Here is a 12,789-nt window from a genome sequence, read left to right on the forward strand (position 1 = left end):
CAAGGTTTAAGTTTCAAGGTTTCTTTATTGTTACATGTTGTGTACGGGTACATAAGAGTAAAAAGCTTTTGTTATGGTTCTGCAGACATTATATCAGCAATAATAGTTATAACAATAGTCACATATACTATAAAGCAACAGGGAGAATAGCAAAAAAGGTAAACGAGAAACAGTTGCAGTTTGTTGTAGCTCTTAAGGTGCTTGAAGCTGTTTTCAAGGTTCTTCAGGCTGCTGCTGCCCCTGACCTCAGGCAATTGTGTTTAGTTTTTCCCTGGTGTGATGGTTCACAAGCCTGATTGTCCGGGGAAGTAACTATTTAGCAGTCTTTCAGCGCTTTCCATGTGGCAGCATCTGAAACAGTCCATGGTTGGGATGACAACGATCTTTGGTGGTTGTGCGAGCGTTGTTGACACAATGTCCATCGTATTATGTCTGGGATTGAGGGAAGTTCACATCCACTGATGAGCTCGGCATTGTAATGTTATTGTCGTATAATATACAGAGAAATTTAACATTACTCTGTAGGAATACACAATAACATCCTTTGGGTTCAGTTAACTCAAAGAGTGTCCGGGTAGCTCAGTCGGTATAGAGCACATCTTGACCACAAGGTCATGGGTTCGATCCCGGGCACCGCCAACTCAGCGGATGAGTAGCACGGCTTGGGTGTGGCAAGTCGTGCGGTAAGTACTGGGAGCTGATGGTAGGCGTTGCGCTCCACTTCAGCAATCCATCTCCCAGGGGTCTAGCGCACTGCCGACAATAAGCCTCTCCGACCTTCTTCCTTACTTAGTGTATTAATGGATCCAAATAGACCCCATTATGTACCCTTGTGAAAAGACGATATTGTGAAACGCAAAACAACCAGTCATATTATTCTAGTGTAGTTGTTACAATTGAGTCTGCTAGTGTTGCTACTGTAGCGTCTGAGCAGCCAACAGCAGGCTGTCTTCAACTGCGCCTGCTGTCTGAGAGTAAAAGACAACATCAGTACGTGTCTCAGCTTCCCACAGCCGTAATGAGATCCCTGGGAACACATACAGAGAACTAGACATCACACTGATCAGTAAATAGGGTGGGGACTGACCCAAGCATGTTCCAACGTCCAAACTGTCACAGAGTGCCGATATTGAGATAATGAGAGTGCTGTAAAAACAGGGGGAGATGGGGCTTCAGCTTGGTCCACGCCATCGACACACATCCCCACACTTCCTCCGGGACGGGTGCGATAACACGTTTCACTGTAATCGTCGAACGCCAACTAAGACGTGCTGCCAACTTCCTATTTGACTTTGATTGGAGTAAGCTGCAGGCTTAAGGGGAAGGGAAACATTACTGCAGCCCCATTTGAATTTCTCCCTACAGAAATCAAAGATGTCTATGAGTCTATAAAGAAAAAATAAATGCATCAAATTTCACTGTTCCACACAGGCCTGGAATTTCGTCATTTAAGGGTGAAGGCCACATTTAGGGTTGCCTTTTTTTTAGGGCACTAAGGCCAAAAACCAGGGCAGGAAGGCCGTCAAATAAAAAAAATAAGGTGCACGGAAATAATGAATTTAATTTAAAGGTTAAGGATGATTCCATTTTAATATAGTACAAGTACAGTATAACTATCAGTAAGTAACATATAACCTGTTTATTTCACAGAATAATGTATTAGAATTTTACCAATACTTGTACAGTCATATTGGTCTCAATATTTCTCAAATTCAACACTGCACTTCGCTGATTGAAGTAAGGTCACATGAATCACTTTAGCATTCACAGATTACAGGTTTTATTGTATTTTGATTTCATTGGAGATTCATTGTGATTGGACTTGCAATAATGACTTTAGTTTATTTTACATTATTTAAAATAGTTTTTGTTACTTTATTTATCATTAATTTGGTTAGCCTAATAAACATTAATGTTATCAATTAAGTTTGTATTCATTTTTCATAATCTATTTCTCTCTCACTCGCACGTGCGCACACACACACGCACACGCACACGCACGCACGCACACACACACACACACACACACACACACACACACACACACACACACACACACACACCCCCACACACACACACACACACACACACAGAGTTTTGTTCATTTAATAGCAGTATGTCCCGTGTTCTCCATTGTGTCAAAGCCAGGCCTCATCTGTGTGCAATGCGTGTCAATGAGATCCATCATGTGTGCTCATCTTTGACAGCAAGTAACATACCAAAATACCAATCAACAGTTTCAACAAATTGACAGTTTATTAAGTCCAATCACTTCAATTGATTGCCGTTTTACCTTCTGAGCCACTGCCGACTTGCCACTGTTTTACATGAAAATTGGGATTTGCAGCTCAAGGTCACGTGCCAATTTTGATGTGTTTTTGTAGCCTCACGTTAAACTGCTTTTAAATTCCTCACATACTGTTACTCTACCTGCAGTAATATTGTGTACATTATCAGGGTGTGTGAAGGGGGATTTTTTTCTTCAATGAATCATCAAGACATTTTTCAATGCTGCTACAAAAGTTATTCAGCACAAAAATAAACACCAGTGTCTCCTTTACGTTCTCTATAGGTTGTGAATGCCTTCCTGTCCATTACAACAGTTTGGCAGTAATGGATTACCCTGCACTCGTTGTGTGTTGTATGCTTTTGTACTGTATGTTCATTGTTATTGTATGTTGCCAATTCTAACATTTTGCTACCTTTAGGGTCTGCCTGACGTTTCTTCCCGTTAACCCATTAAGACCGGGAACGCATCCGTGTCATTTTTAGCTTTCTTTGAAAATAGCAGATATAGCAGAAAATAGCAGATATATATATCAGATATACAAGCTCATAGCGCGGCACAGAGTGCCGCATTATGAACCGAGTGCCACACGTTGACATTTTTTGAAAAACCGTGACAATTTGTGCAAATAATTTGAATAATATTTAAATAATAATATTTAAAGCGAACATTTGTAACTCAAATCTTTGCTTTCCCTGGAACAAAATATTTTTTACAAACGTTCACTTTAAAAAATATATATATTCAAAGATTTGCACACATTTTCACGATTTTTCAAAAATAGCAGCTCTACAAGCTCATAGCGCGGCACTCGGTGCCGTGCTATGAGCTTGTAGATCTGCTATTTTTTGAATAGCCCAAAGAAATCTTAAAATGACACAGATGCGGTCTTAGAGGGTTAAGGGGGGATTTTTCGATGCCACCGTTGCAAAATGCTTGCTCAGGGTAGGACAGCTGCTCTATATGTAAAGTGTCTTGAGATGTCTTGTTGTGATTTGGCACTATACTAAAATTGAATTGAGAATATCATTTGAGAAGCTGTTGCCTGTGGGTGTTGCTGTCCGTCCGTTACCATTCAAACCGCAGGAACCATTCAAATAGTCATTTACTTTTTCTACATTCATTTACATAATTAACCAGAATAGGGATGCAATGGGTTGAAGTTGCGTGCGAGAAGTTTTGAACGAATTACCTGCCAGCCTGCAGCACCCCGGATATGGTGAAAAGTCCAAAGTCAGTGATGACTACTTTGCCGTTGTCGTAAAACACATTCTTGGACTTAATGTCTTTGTGTAAGATCCCCTTAGCATGGAGGTAGCCCATTCCCTGAAGAAAAAATTACAGACATTTTCCTTGATAAGACATTGCCACACACAAGAAAAGTATGAGTTCTAACATTCAGTGTAGACAGCTGGCTACTACCTTGACCATCTCTTGTGCTATCTGTCGAGTCTTGTTCACGTCCAGAATCACCTTGGCATCCCGTACAACAGAATACAGCGTTCTGCCTTTACACAAGCTGAGAAAAAAGACAAAGATTAGATTCTCAGTTATTATCATACTGCTTGAATAGGTATTTTTGTAACCACTTAAGCCCCACGTCGTCCAAAATAGGGAAGCCAGGTTGAAAGTGGTCAATAACTTTACAGAATCTGTAAACGTTTCCGTTAGAGCTAAAGCACAGTAGTCAAACCTTTGCCATTATACTTTAGCATTCACTATTATGATCACACAGGCAAATGTTCATTGCAATATTGACAGCAAATGATCATGTCAAATCCCATATGGCTCCCAGTGGCTGATGTGATAATAGCCAGTCTTCAACTGATAACATCCAGAGATGTGTCTCTGCCAAAGCTGATATTCCTCTAGTTCTTTGAATTAATTCATAATGACTCAAAAGGCAGGTAATACATTATGACCAAAATGACCTTCTGAGATCCTAGATCCCTATCCCTCACCCCCATGTGTTAAACCAGGGTTTCACAACCTTTTCCATGCCAAAGACTCCAAATAGCCGCTAGCTGCAGCCCCCTTGCTGCAAAATGGCTTAAAAACTGAACAAAAAGAAGTAGAGCGATCTACAAGCTCATAACGTCACAATGCGATGAATATTCTGAAAGATTTTTACAATAATGACATCCCCAAAATTGGGACGCCATGTTGAAAGTGTTTAGACTGGCACAATAACATTGACTTTTAATTGAAATTAAACATATTTATATATTTGTCTCCACCAGGCCGAAAGGCATGGCGAGAGAGTATGTTTTGCACCCTGCCCATCCGTCCTTCCGTGTGTGTGTGTGTGTGTGTGTGTGTGTGTGTGTGTGTGTGTGTGTGTGTGTGCGTGTGTGTGTGTGTGTGTGTGTGTGTGTGTGTGTGTGTCATTCTGTCTGTATACAGCTAATCGCCGGCACGCTTGGCTTGATTGCAGCGAAACTGTGCACACACACTCCTTGGATAATAGAGCAGAACCTCTGCACCACATTTTTCACATGGACCTGTTATAGCGCCACCAGGAGGCCGGTTTTGGCAAAACACATTTCTTGACAGTACTCCTACAGATTTTGTCCAAACATCACGCACATCGGTACACAGTATCTCTTTAGTCATTAAACCAAACGGTCAGATTTTTCATATTCCATCCTGATTGGCTAATATTGGCTTCCAAAGTTTACAGGAGGGCACCGTTTTGATTGAACAAAATGCCTCAAATCATGAACACAGCGTGCGATTTCCGTGAAATTGTACACTCACATTCCCACTAGGCAAAGGGAGAAATATCACTTGATTTTTTTTTATCAGCCTCATGTTTTTTTCCCCTTTTATTTCGGGTTTTTGTTACTTTCATTCGGTTAATTCGGTAAAAAAAAATGTACTCCATGAAGTGTAGATGTATGGCAAAAAGGAAACGTCGCAGCCGACGGGCGGCGCAGAACGCATGGATGCATATTTATAGCAGAAAGAGCTTCACATTTAACTATAGCCGTATACTCATTCAATTCTGAACCGATTCTTAAATTTTAAATTCTCTATTATCTGTCTTCTTTCATGTGTATCAGTCTTGATTGTTTCGCCTTCAAACAATATCAAGCAAAAAGGAAACATCGGCGGGTCCTTCTTCTCTCCAGTCCATCGCGCAGCTCACCTCTCCATTCAGAAATGGAACCGTCGTCCTAAAACACCCTCGCACCGGGTCTAATCCGGCAGCCACGGTCCGCGGAAAAAAATGGAGCAGTGTGTTTTAGGCAGCCTGATCTCCAGAGAATACCGTAACATTGCACGGAACGAGTGCACTTCATTCCGTGGATAGTCGCCTCGGAACTCCCAAATTGCGTGCATATGTACGGCGAGTCCCACGGTGGGCGTAACCAGTCGCAACACGGAAAAACCCGGAAGCAGAGCAGTCCGCACAATAAAATTTACGATTCTGTGCCTATCGGTACATAACTCAAACGGCGCTGAGTAGGCACAGGCGAATGTCCCACCGTTCAGGACGGCAACTCGGTCGCCTTAGCTCCCTCGGTGGTCCTTCACGGGGTGACAATTCGCCTGTGACTGCGCGCCTCCGAAATGGTTTTGTCACAAAGGCAGCGCCGTACCATATGCACGCAATTCGGGAGTTCCGAGGCGGCTATCCACGGAATGAAGTGCACTCGTTCCGTGCAATGTTACGGTAATCTCTGGAGATCGGGTTGGTTTTAGGACGAGCGTTCCGTTTTCCACCCGGTTGCTGTTTTTCAGCTCGGAGGATTTTTCTTTTTCTTTTTTCTTCGTCCAAGAAGTGGGGGGGATATCACCCACTACGGCAAGCCTCAAGCAACAAGTTATGGAAATATATAATTAAATAAAAAAAATGTTATAAAGTAGTGCGAGGGGGAAAAAAGCGTGTGAAATGGCAAGTGTGGCGTGAGGCGTGTGAAGAGGTTAAATTGCGTCACTCTCACTCTCAAAGGGTGAGACTTGGCAGCTCTGCCTGACCTGGCGGAGACCTGTGCTCCGAGGAGCACTTTTTCTAGTTTTTTTTATGATTGTATAACATTTTTTCCTCTCTTTTGCAATTGCCCAACCTGGGGCCTGTGGCCCCAATTTTGAAAATCTTTATCTTAAACCACTAATTTCACCCAGTCATTCATATCTTTCAGTCACCAGATGCAAGATCATTTTGGCATCAGAATCTCTGATTTGGAACGGAAATGTTTGCTTACCATTTCCACTTATCATTATGACACCCTAGGTGTCATATTTCTGGGTAATTTAACCGGCAATTCTGAAACCAACCCCCTGCCTCCAAACTGCCTCCGTCATGCTGGTGACCATCAAAGGACCCGAAGCCAAATACACTGTATGTTATGCATATTCATTCAAAATGCCGAAGGTGACAGCAGCTATATTTCTAGCGGAACCCCCTCCTGGGAGTCCCTGCAACGTAGAAGTGCACCTTATGGCACCGGTGATACATCAGTTGACACCTTCAGCTAAACGCAGACTCCTATGACATCAATTACTGCCGCAGCTTTTACGCCACCTCCTCCAACAAACGAGTCAAGACCGAGGAGACAGCTTTTTGTGGCATGCCACTAATGAAAAGGTAGGCTAATGAAGTCACCACAACATCCTGAAAGCCCACGCAGCTTGGAAATGAGAAATAATATTTTCTATGGATAAAAAAAAAAAAATCAAGAGTAAAAAAGGCGATAACAATAATAATGATTCTCCACCATGGGAGCTTGATTGAGTCTACTCACACACAGTGAACAAGAACAGAAAAAGATGAAAGACATTTTTTTATGTTCACCTTAATGCAGCCTGAAATGCTTCGTACAGCATTAGCCAATTTCAACCCACTGAAGTCTGGTTTATACTTTGTGATACGATGGTGTCTCGTGCCAAAAACAGATGATCAACAAGCTGACAATGTGTCGCATAGGCAACGCATTCTCAACTTGAAGATCGTCTATTTTCTGCATGCGACACTACCATACGACAGAGCATAAATGAGCTATTAGAGTTAGATTGGGCAGGTTTTCTTTTTGGTCCTGTTTCCTATTTGGATTAATGGGACCAAAGTGAACAAATAAGCTTTCTTTTTCAGCCCATACAAATGTACAGTATAATTGGAGCAGCTGGTTGCTCGTGGACACTAGTAAAAACAATTACTGCACTGACATTTTCTGCCGTTTTCAGCAATCAGCACCCAGGATTTCCGAGAAGCAGAGAGCTTTGCTACAGTCACTGACGGTAAAGAATTCCTGTTGTATTTCTGATTTTAGGTCAGGTCAGGGTGAAGCATAATTTCTATAGCCATATTTCAACCAACTAGGTGTAGTATGTTTCACATTAGGGGTGTGCCGTGTGACTAATTTCACGATACGATACGATACACGATATTGGGCTCATATTTTGCATTATTATTATTATTATTATTTTGTTTTTTTCAAAACGCCAAAACGATACATATCGTCACGAAAACGTATCGCGATACATCGCGGGACGATATATCGGCACACCCATATTGCTTTTTTCTCAAAATGATCACATGCAATTGAACATTATACCAAAACAGTTGGCTGCACACCCAATATGCACAGCAGTAAGTTAAAGGAGTAGTTCACCCAAGAAAGGACTTTATTTATATGGTTTACCTACCCGGTGGTGTCTCTGACTCACAGAGAGTTTTAGTTTGTAAATGTTTGGACTTTATGGACAGATTTTTGGTATAGTTTGACAGTTTGATAGTTAGTAGTTAATTCGGGTCTTTTTCATTTTTTGGAATCTGGATTCACATTTAAGGAATGTTTTACAAACTAGAACTCTCCGTGAGTCAAAGACACCAATGGGTAGGTAAACGATAGAAATAAAACTATTTCTTGGATGAAATACTCCTTTAAGTCACAGTATGCCAACATAATTTCAAATATAATTTGCACGTCTTGTCTGTTTCATTTATGACAAGAGTGGCAAATAAACCTCATAATCCTGCAGGGTTTCTAGCGTATTCACTTATTTTTTCCTTATTTTCCTTGTTCAAGTACAACGGGGGAACCCCCCCCCAACATAGCAACAAAGCATCTTCTTTATTGTGTCTTTCTTGTCTTGTGTGTTATTTTGGTTGATATTCATCTATACATTTTATTCATGGCTTTTCTGTTGTCCTTAACAGGAAGGTGGCAGGGTATTCAGCGGTGGATATACAAACAGCAGTAGCTGTGCCAATTAGTAGCCAACAACTTGAGAGCAGAGGGGGAAAAAAAGATTTTCTTGAGAGTTATTCTTGTGTGCAACTTGTGATTTTCTCAACAAGTATGAAGTCTTTGCTACAGCTCCCGGTCATTATACAAACTGGGTCATTAAAGTCATACTGTGTAACTTTTTCAATTAAACAAAAGTTAGTTTTGATATAATCTTTCCACATAAATGTTTTTGTGACAACTTCTCTAAACATTATCAAACACTAGTGTTGCCAAAATGTTGTAGGCACCAGAGATGTACCAGAAACATATTTATTTATATATTTTACAGTTAATAAATACAGTTTCTGATAATTTGTAGCTGCGTTCGAAAATATAGTTGGGCAATTGGACTGTAGGCTATAGACAAAGTCTGTAATGACCGAGATGTCGCAAGAGGCGTCGCCAAAAAGACTTCTTAAAATGAATGTTACAAAGAATGACTTTAACATTTAATACAAACTCTAAAGGCGGTTACACACCGGCGAATATGCGAATATACTCAAAATTCTGACTCGTTCCGAATAATTAAAAGACGCTTTTTTCGCTCCGCGAAACTGGTGTGGAAGCTTGCATTGACTTTATAAGGTTTTAAAAATAAACGTATTATTCGCATGAAGAAAATCGCCCCAGATGGTGTGATTAGTGTGAGCACTGCATACCGTACACCGGGTGCGGTGATCCGTGTCTGGAGTACGGTCCATTTGTAGGCTACTCGGTACCCATCAAACCCAACTGTACCAAAACACAGAAGTTGACTACTATTTCATATTATATAACATTATATCATGTGAGTGACATTATTATTGTTATTATTATGTTATTATTATTATTATTATTATTTTACTTGGTTTATACCTTCAAACTTGGTTTGTACCTTCTACCTTCTGGTTTATACCTTCTGATAGTGCTACTTGAATGTTGACATGAAATAATGATGCCGCTGGTGTTTCAGTAACGCGAGCTTGAAAAAAAATGGATACGCTTGGCGCTGGTTGAAAAAGATACCAAGGATTTGTCAGTGACGTCACTTTTATGTGACAGTGGGCTCGAGCATGGAAGAGCCTGGTTATAAGATACCAAGGACATGTCAGTGATGTCACCAGTGGCACAGCCAGAGCCAAACTAATGGGCCATTAGTTTGACGTCTCAGTCGATGTTAGATTAGTGTGAGGTTAGGTTCAGGCATCATTTTTGTGAGGTATTTAAGGTTAGGTTTAGGCATAGTTTTTGTGAGGTTAAGGTTAGGGTTAGGCATAGTTTTTGTGAGGTTAAGGTTAGGGTTAGGCATAGTTTTTGTGAGGTTAAGGTTAGGGTTAGGCATAGTTTTTGTGAGGTTAAGGTTAGGGTTAGGCATAGTTTTTGTGAGGTTAAGGTTAGGCTTAGGGTTAGGCTTTGTTATAATGCGTGCCGTCGGAACAATGGACCATTGCACTAATGCCACAGCCCTGAGTGCAAGCTTAGTGATGCTCACAGGCATTGTGACACGTTGAGTTTGTAGATCAGCTATTACAGTATAGATCAGCTACTTTCTCTTCTCAGCTATTTTCTGTACTTTCTCTATGAATGCAGGCGTGCCTTGATGTTCTGACTTATCTTGGTACCTTGGGCACAACAAGATGGCAAACCACTGTTCTTGGGAGCTGAAATGCAAGTCCACTGGAACTATTCGGGCTTTGGGGACACCCTAGAAAACTACTCACTCCCTGATCAGCTCACTATCTACTGAACTAGGGACTGATTTGAGATACGACCCCCTGTACTAGCAGCCTTACCTTGTGATGATAGCCAGGTGCGGCGGGCTCATGCAAGCGCCCATGAACAGCACCACGTTCTCGTGGCGTGTGTTGCGGTAGGCCATCACCTCCCGCTTGAAGGCCTTCAGCTGGTCCTCGTTGTCGCGCTCGATGTCGATGAGGCGGACGGCGATCTCGCCGTGCCAGCGGCCATGGAAGACCTGGCCAAAACGTCCCGTGCCGATCATTTCCCCGATCTCCAGTTGCTCGAAGGGGATGTCCCACTCCTGCAGGAAGATGCTGGTCTGGCTGGCCTTGCGCGGGAAGTTGCGAGCGGACAGGAGTGACAGGTTCATCTCCTCGAAGTCGTCGCCCGAGTCCTCGTCGTTTCCCTCCTCGTTCTGTGTCGTGGGCAGTGGTGGAAAAAGTACTCAAATGTTTCACTTAAACCGTAAAAGTATCAGTACTGCAATGTAGAAGTACTCCGTTACAAGTAAAAGTCCAGAATTCAAAATGTACTTGAGTAAAAGTACAAAAGTATTGGCATCAAAATATACAAAATATACAAAATATACTAAGTACCAAAAGTAAAAGTACAAAAAAAATAAAAAATAGCAGATCTACAAGCTCACAACGCGTCGTGATGCGACGCGTTGTGAGCTTGTAGATCTGCTATTTTCAAATAGCCTATGTATAAAATAGGGCTAAAAGTGGTTAATGTTTCATAATATAAAAATGTATATCTGAAAAGTAACTACCGGTAGTAACTAAAGTTTTCAAATAATTGTAGTGGAGTAAAAGTACAATATTTGCCTCTGAGATGTAGTGGAGTAGAAGTAAAAGTATTGGTAATTAAAAATACTCTCAAGTAAAGTACAAAGACCTCAAAATTGTACTTAAGTACAGTACTTAAGTAAATGCACTTAGTTACTTTCCACCACTGGTCGTAGGAGGACAAGAACAGGACTAGCAGAGACTGGCTAAATGCACGTCAGACAGAATGAACGCGAACGCGTCTCATGTAAAATGGCATTGTCTGTGATACAGTGTTCAGATACTTCATTTCGCCGCGTTGCCTTCATCAGGTGCTACATATAATATAGCACCTGAAGAAGCCAACAAGGCGAAACGTGTCGTGCAAAAAGATTATAAATGAAGCATTGAGTGAGTCCTGTCTATCATCATTCATTGTCCGTTGCTGAGAGAAGCAGTGGGAGGTTTTGTCTTTGCCTGGATGTGCACGAGAGCTACCTGATCATATATCTATACTGTATATATATATATACACACACACACACACACACACACACGCGCACACACACACACACACACACACACACACACACACACACACACACACACAGTATATACTTGCACGCACGCACACACACTCATACACACTGCTCTCCATTAAAGCGGCATTGTATACCTACAAAACATTTATCTCAATGAATTGTGGTAAGGAGCAGCGTGACAAAATTAGCCACAGAGAGCTGTACATTTCCCCTCCAGCTTGTGAAGCATTATTCGCTGTTAAGATTTCTCAAGGCCCTCCCTAATTAGACCAAACGAGCGCCGGGGCTGGGGCTAATGTCTGTTACAGCTGTTTGTTTTTTTGTGTGTGTCACCATCAGAATGTGTGTGTGTGTCATCACCCCTAATGTCACGCTGATATATTAATGAGAGAGAAAAAGAACAACAAGAAAAAAAAAACTAGTAAAAACTACGTACGGCGGTGTCGCAAGCCGAAAATAGCCGACCTTCAAACTTACAGGATTGTGAGCTTGTAGGTCGGCTATTTTCGGCACACAACTCCGTCATTCAACAGAGCATAAATTAGGCTTAGGACTGCATTTCATTGGCAAACCAAATACAGCGTGCATAGATCAAAGGCAGGATGACTCACGTCAGATGTGGGCTCAACTTCGATTTGCAGCAAAGGGTTGCCCTCGTTCCTGTAAGCAACAGAAAACATAAGTAGACTGAGCGAATTGGAGATGAAAAAAATCATTCTCCCATGTGCATTTCAACACGCAGACTCTCAACCCACACCACAGACAGACATGAACTCACGACACCCCCCTGGCTGCCTTAGTCTCACTTTACCAGCCATCCAATCTCGCTCCACTCCGAATGGAGGTCAGTGCTTTGAAACAGTGAATAGAATGATGACTTAGAGGTGACAGGACCAGAGTTCTTCTGTGTTTTTCCGACCGGGTGCGAGACAAAATTGTATTGAACAATTTATATCAACAAAATTGGAAGAGAAATGCATTGAAACATTGCCGTAGGTATATATATGTGCACTGCACAAACAAAAACGACATACAGTATATCACAGCTTTTGTTGGCATAATATTACTACTGCAATCGCCATGTTTGCGTCACTGAGCAGTAGTTTAATGCAAGGTGAAGGTACGTCAATGCCACATGATGCCAGGCATAGAACGATTCTGTTCCTTTTTCGTAATTAATTTGTGCTTGATTTTATGTGTGGACTATATTGATTTGCGCACCTGGGCGAGCCCCTCCCATT

General features: G+C 41.7%; 1 protein-coding gene across 1 annotated transcript in view; it reads right to left on the minus strand.

Annotated features, from left to right (window-relative positions):
* The window catches only part of ksr2 (kinase suppressor of ras 2), a gene marked incomplete at both ends in the record, with an annotated part of 118,305 nt that overhangs the window by 7,230 nt on the left and 98,286 nt on the right, over positions 1 to 12,789 (minus strand). Inside the window, 4 exons of the mRNA XM_080433881.1 lie at positions 3,480 to 3,613; positions 3,710 to 3,806; positions 10,293 to 10,654; positions 12,160 to 12,208. Coding sequence (XP_080290007.1) covers positions 3,480 to 3,613; positions 3,710 to 3,806; positions 10,293 to 10,654; positions 12,160 to 12,208 — 642 coding nt within the window. The remainder of the gene's footprint in view (positions 1 to 3,479; positions 3,614 to 3,709; positions 3,807 to 10,292; positions 10,655 to 12,159; positions 12,209 to 12,789) is intronic.

Source organism: Gymnoscopelus braueri (genome assembly GCF_963280865.1).
Source record: "Gymnoscopelus braueri genome assembly, chromosome: 7".
NCBI lineage: Eukaryota > Metazoa > Chordata > Actinopteri > Myctophiformes > Myctophidae > Gymnoscopelus > Gymnoscopelus braueri.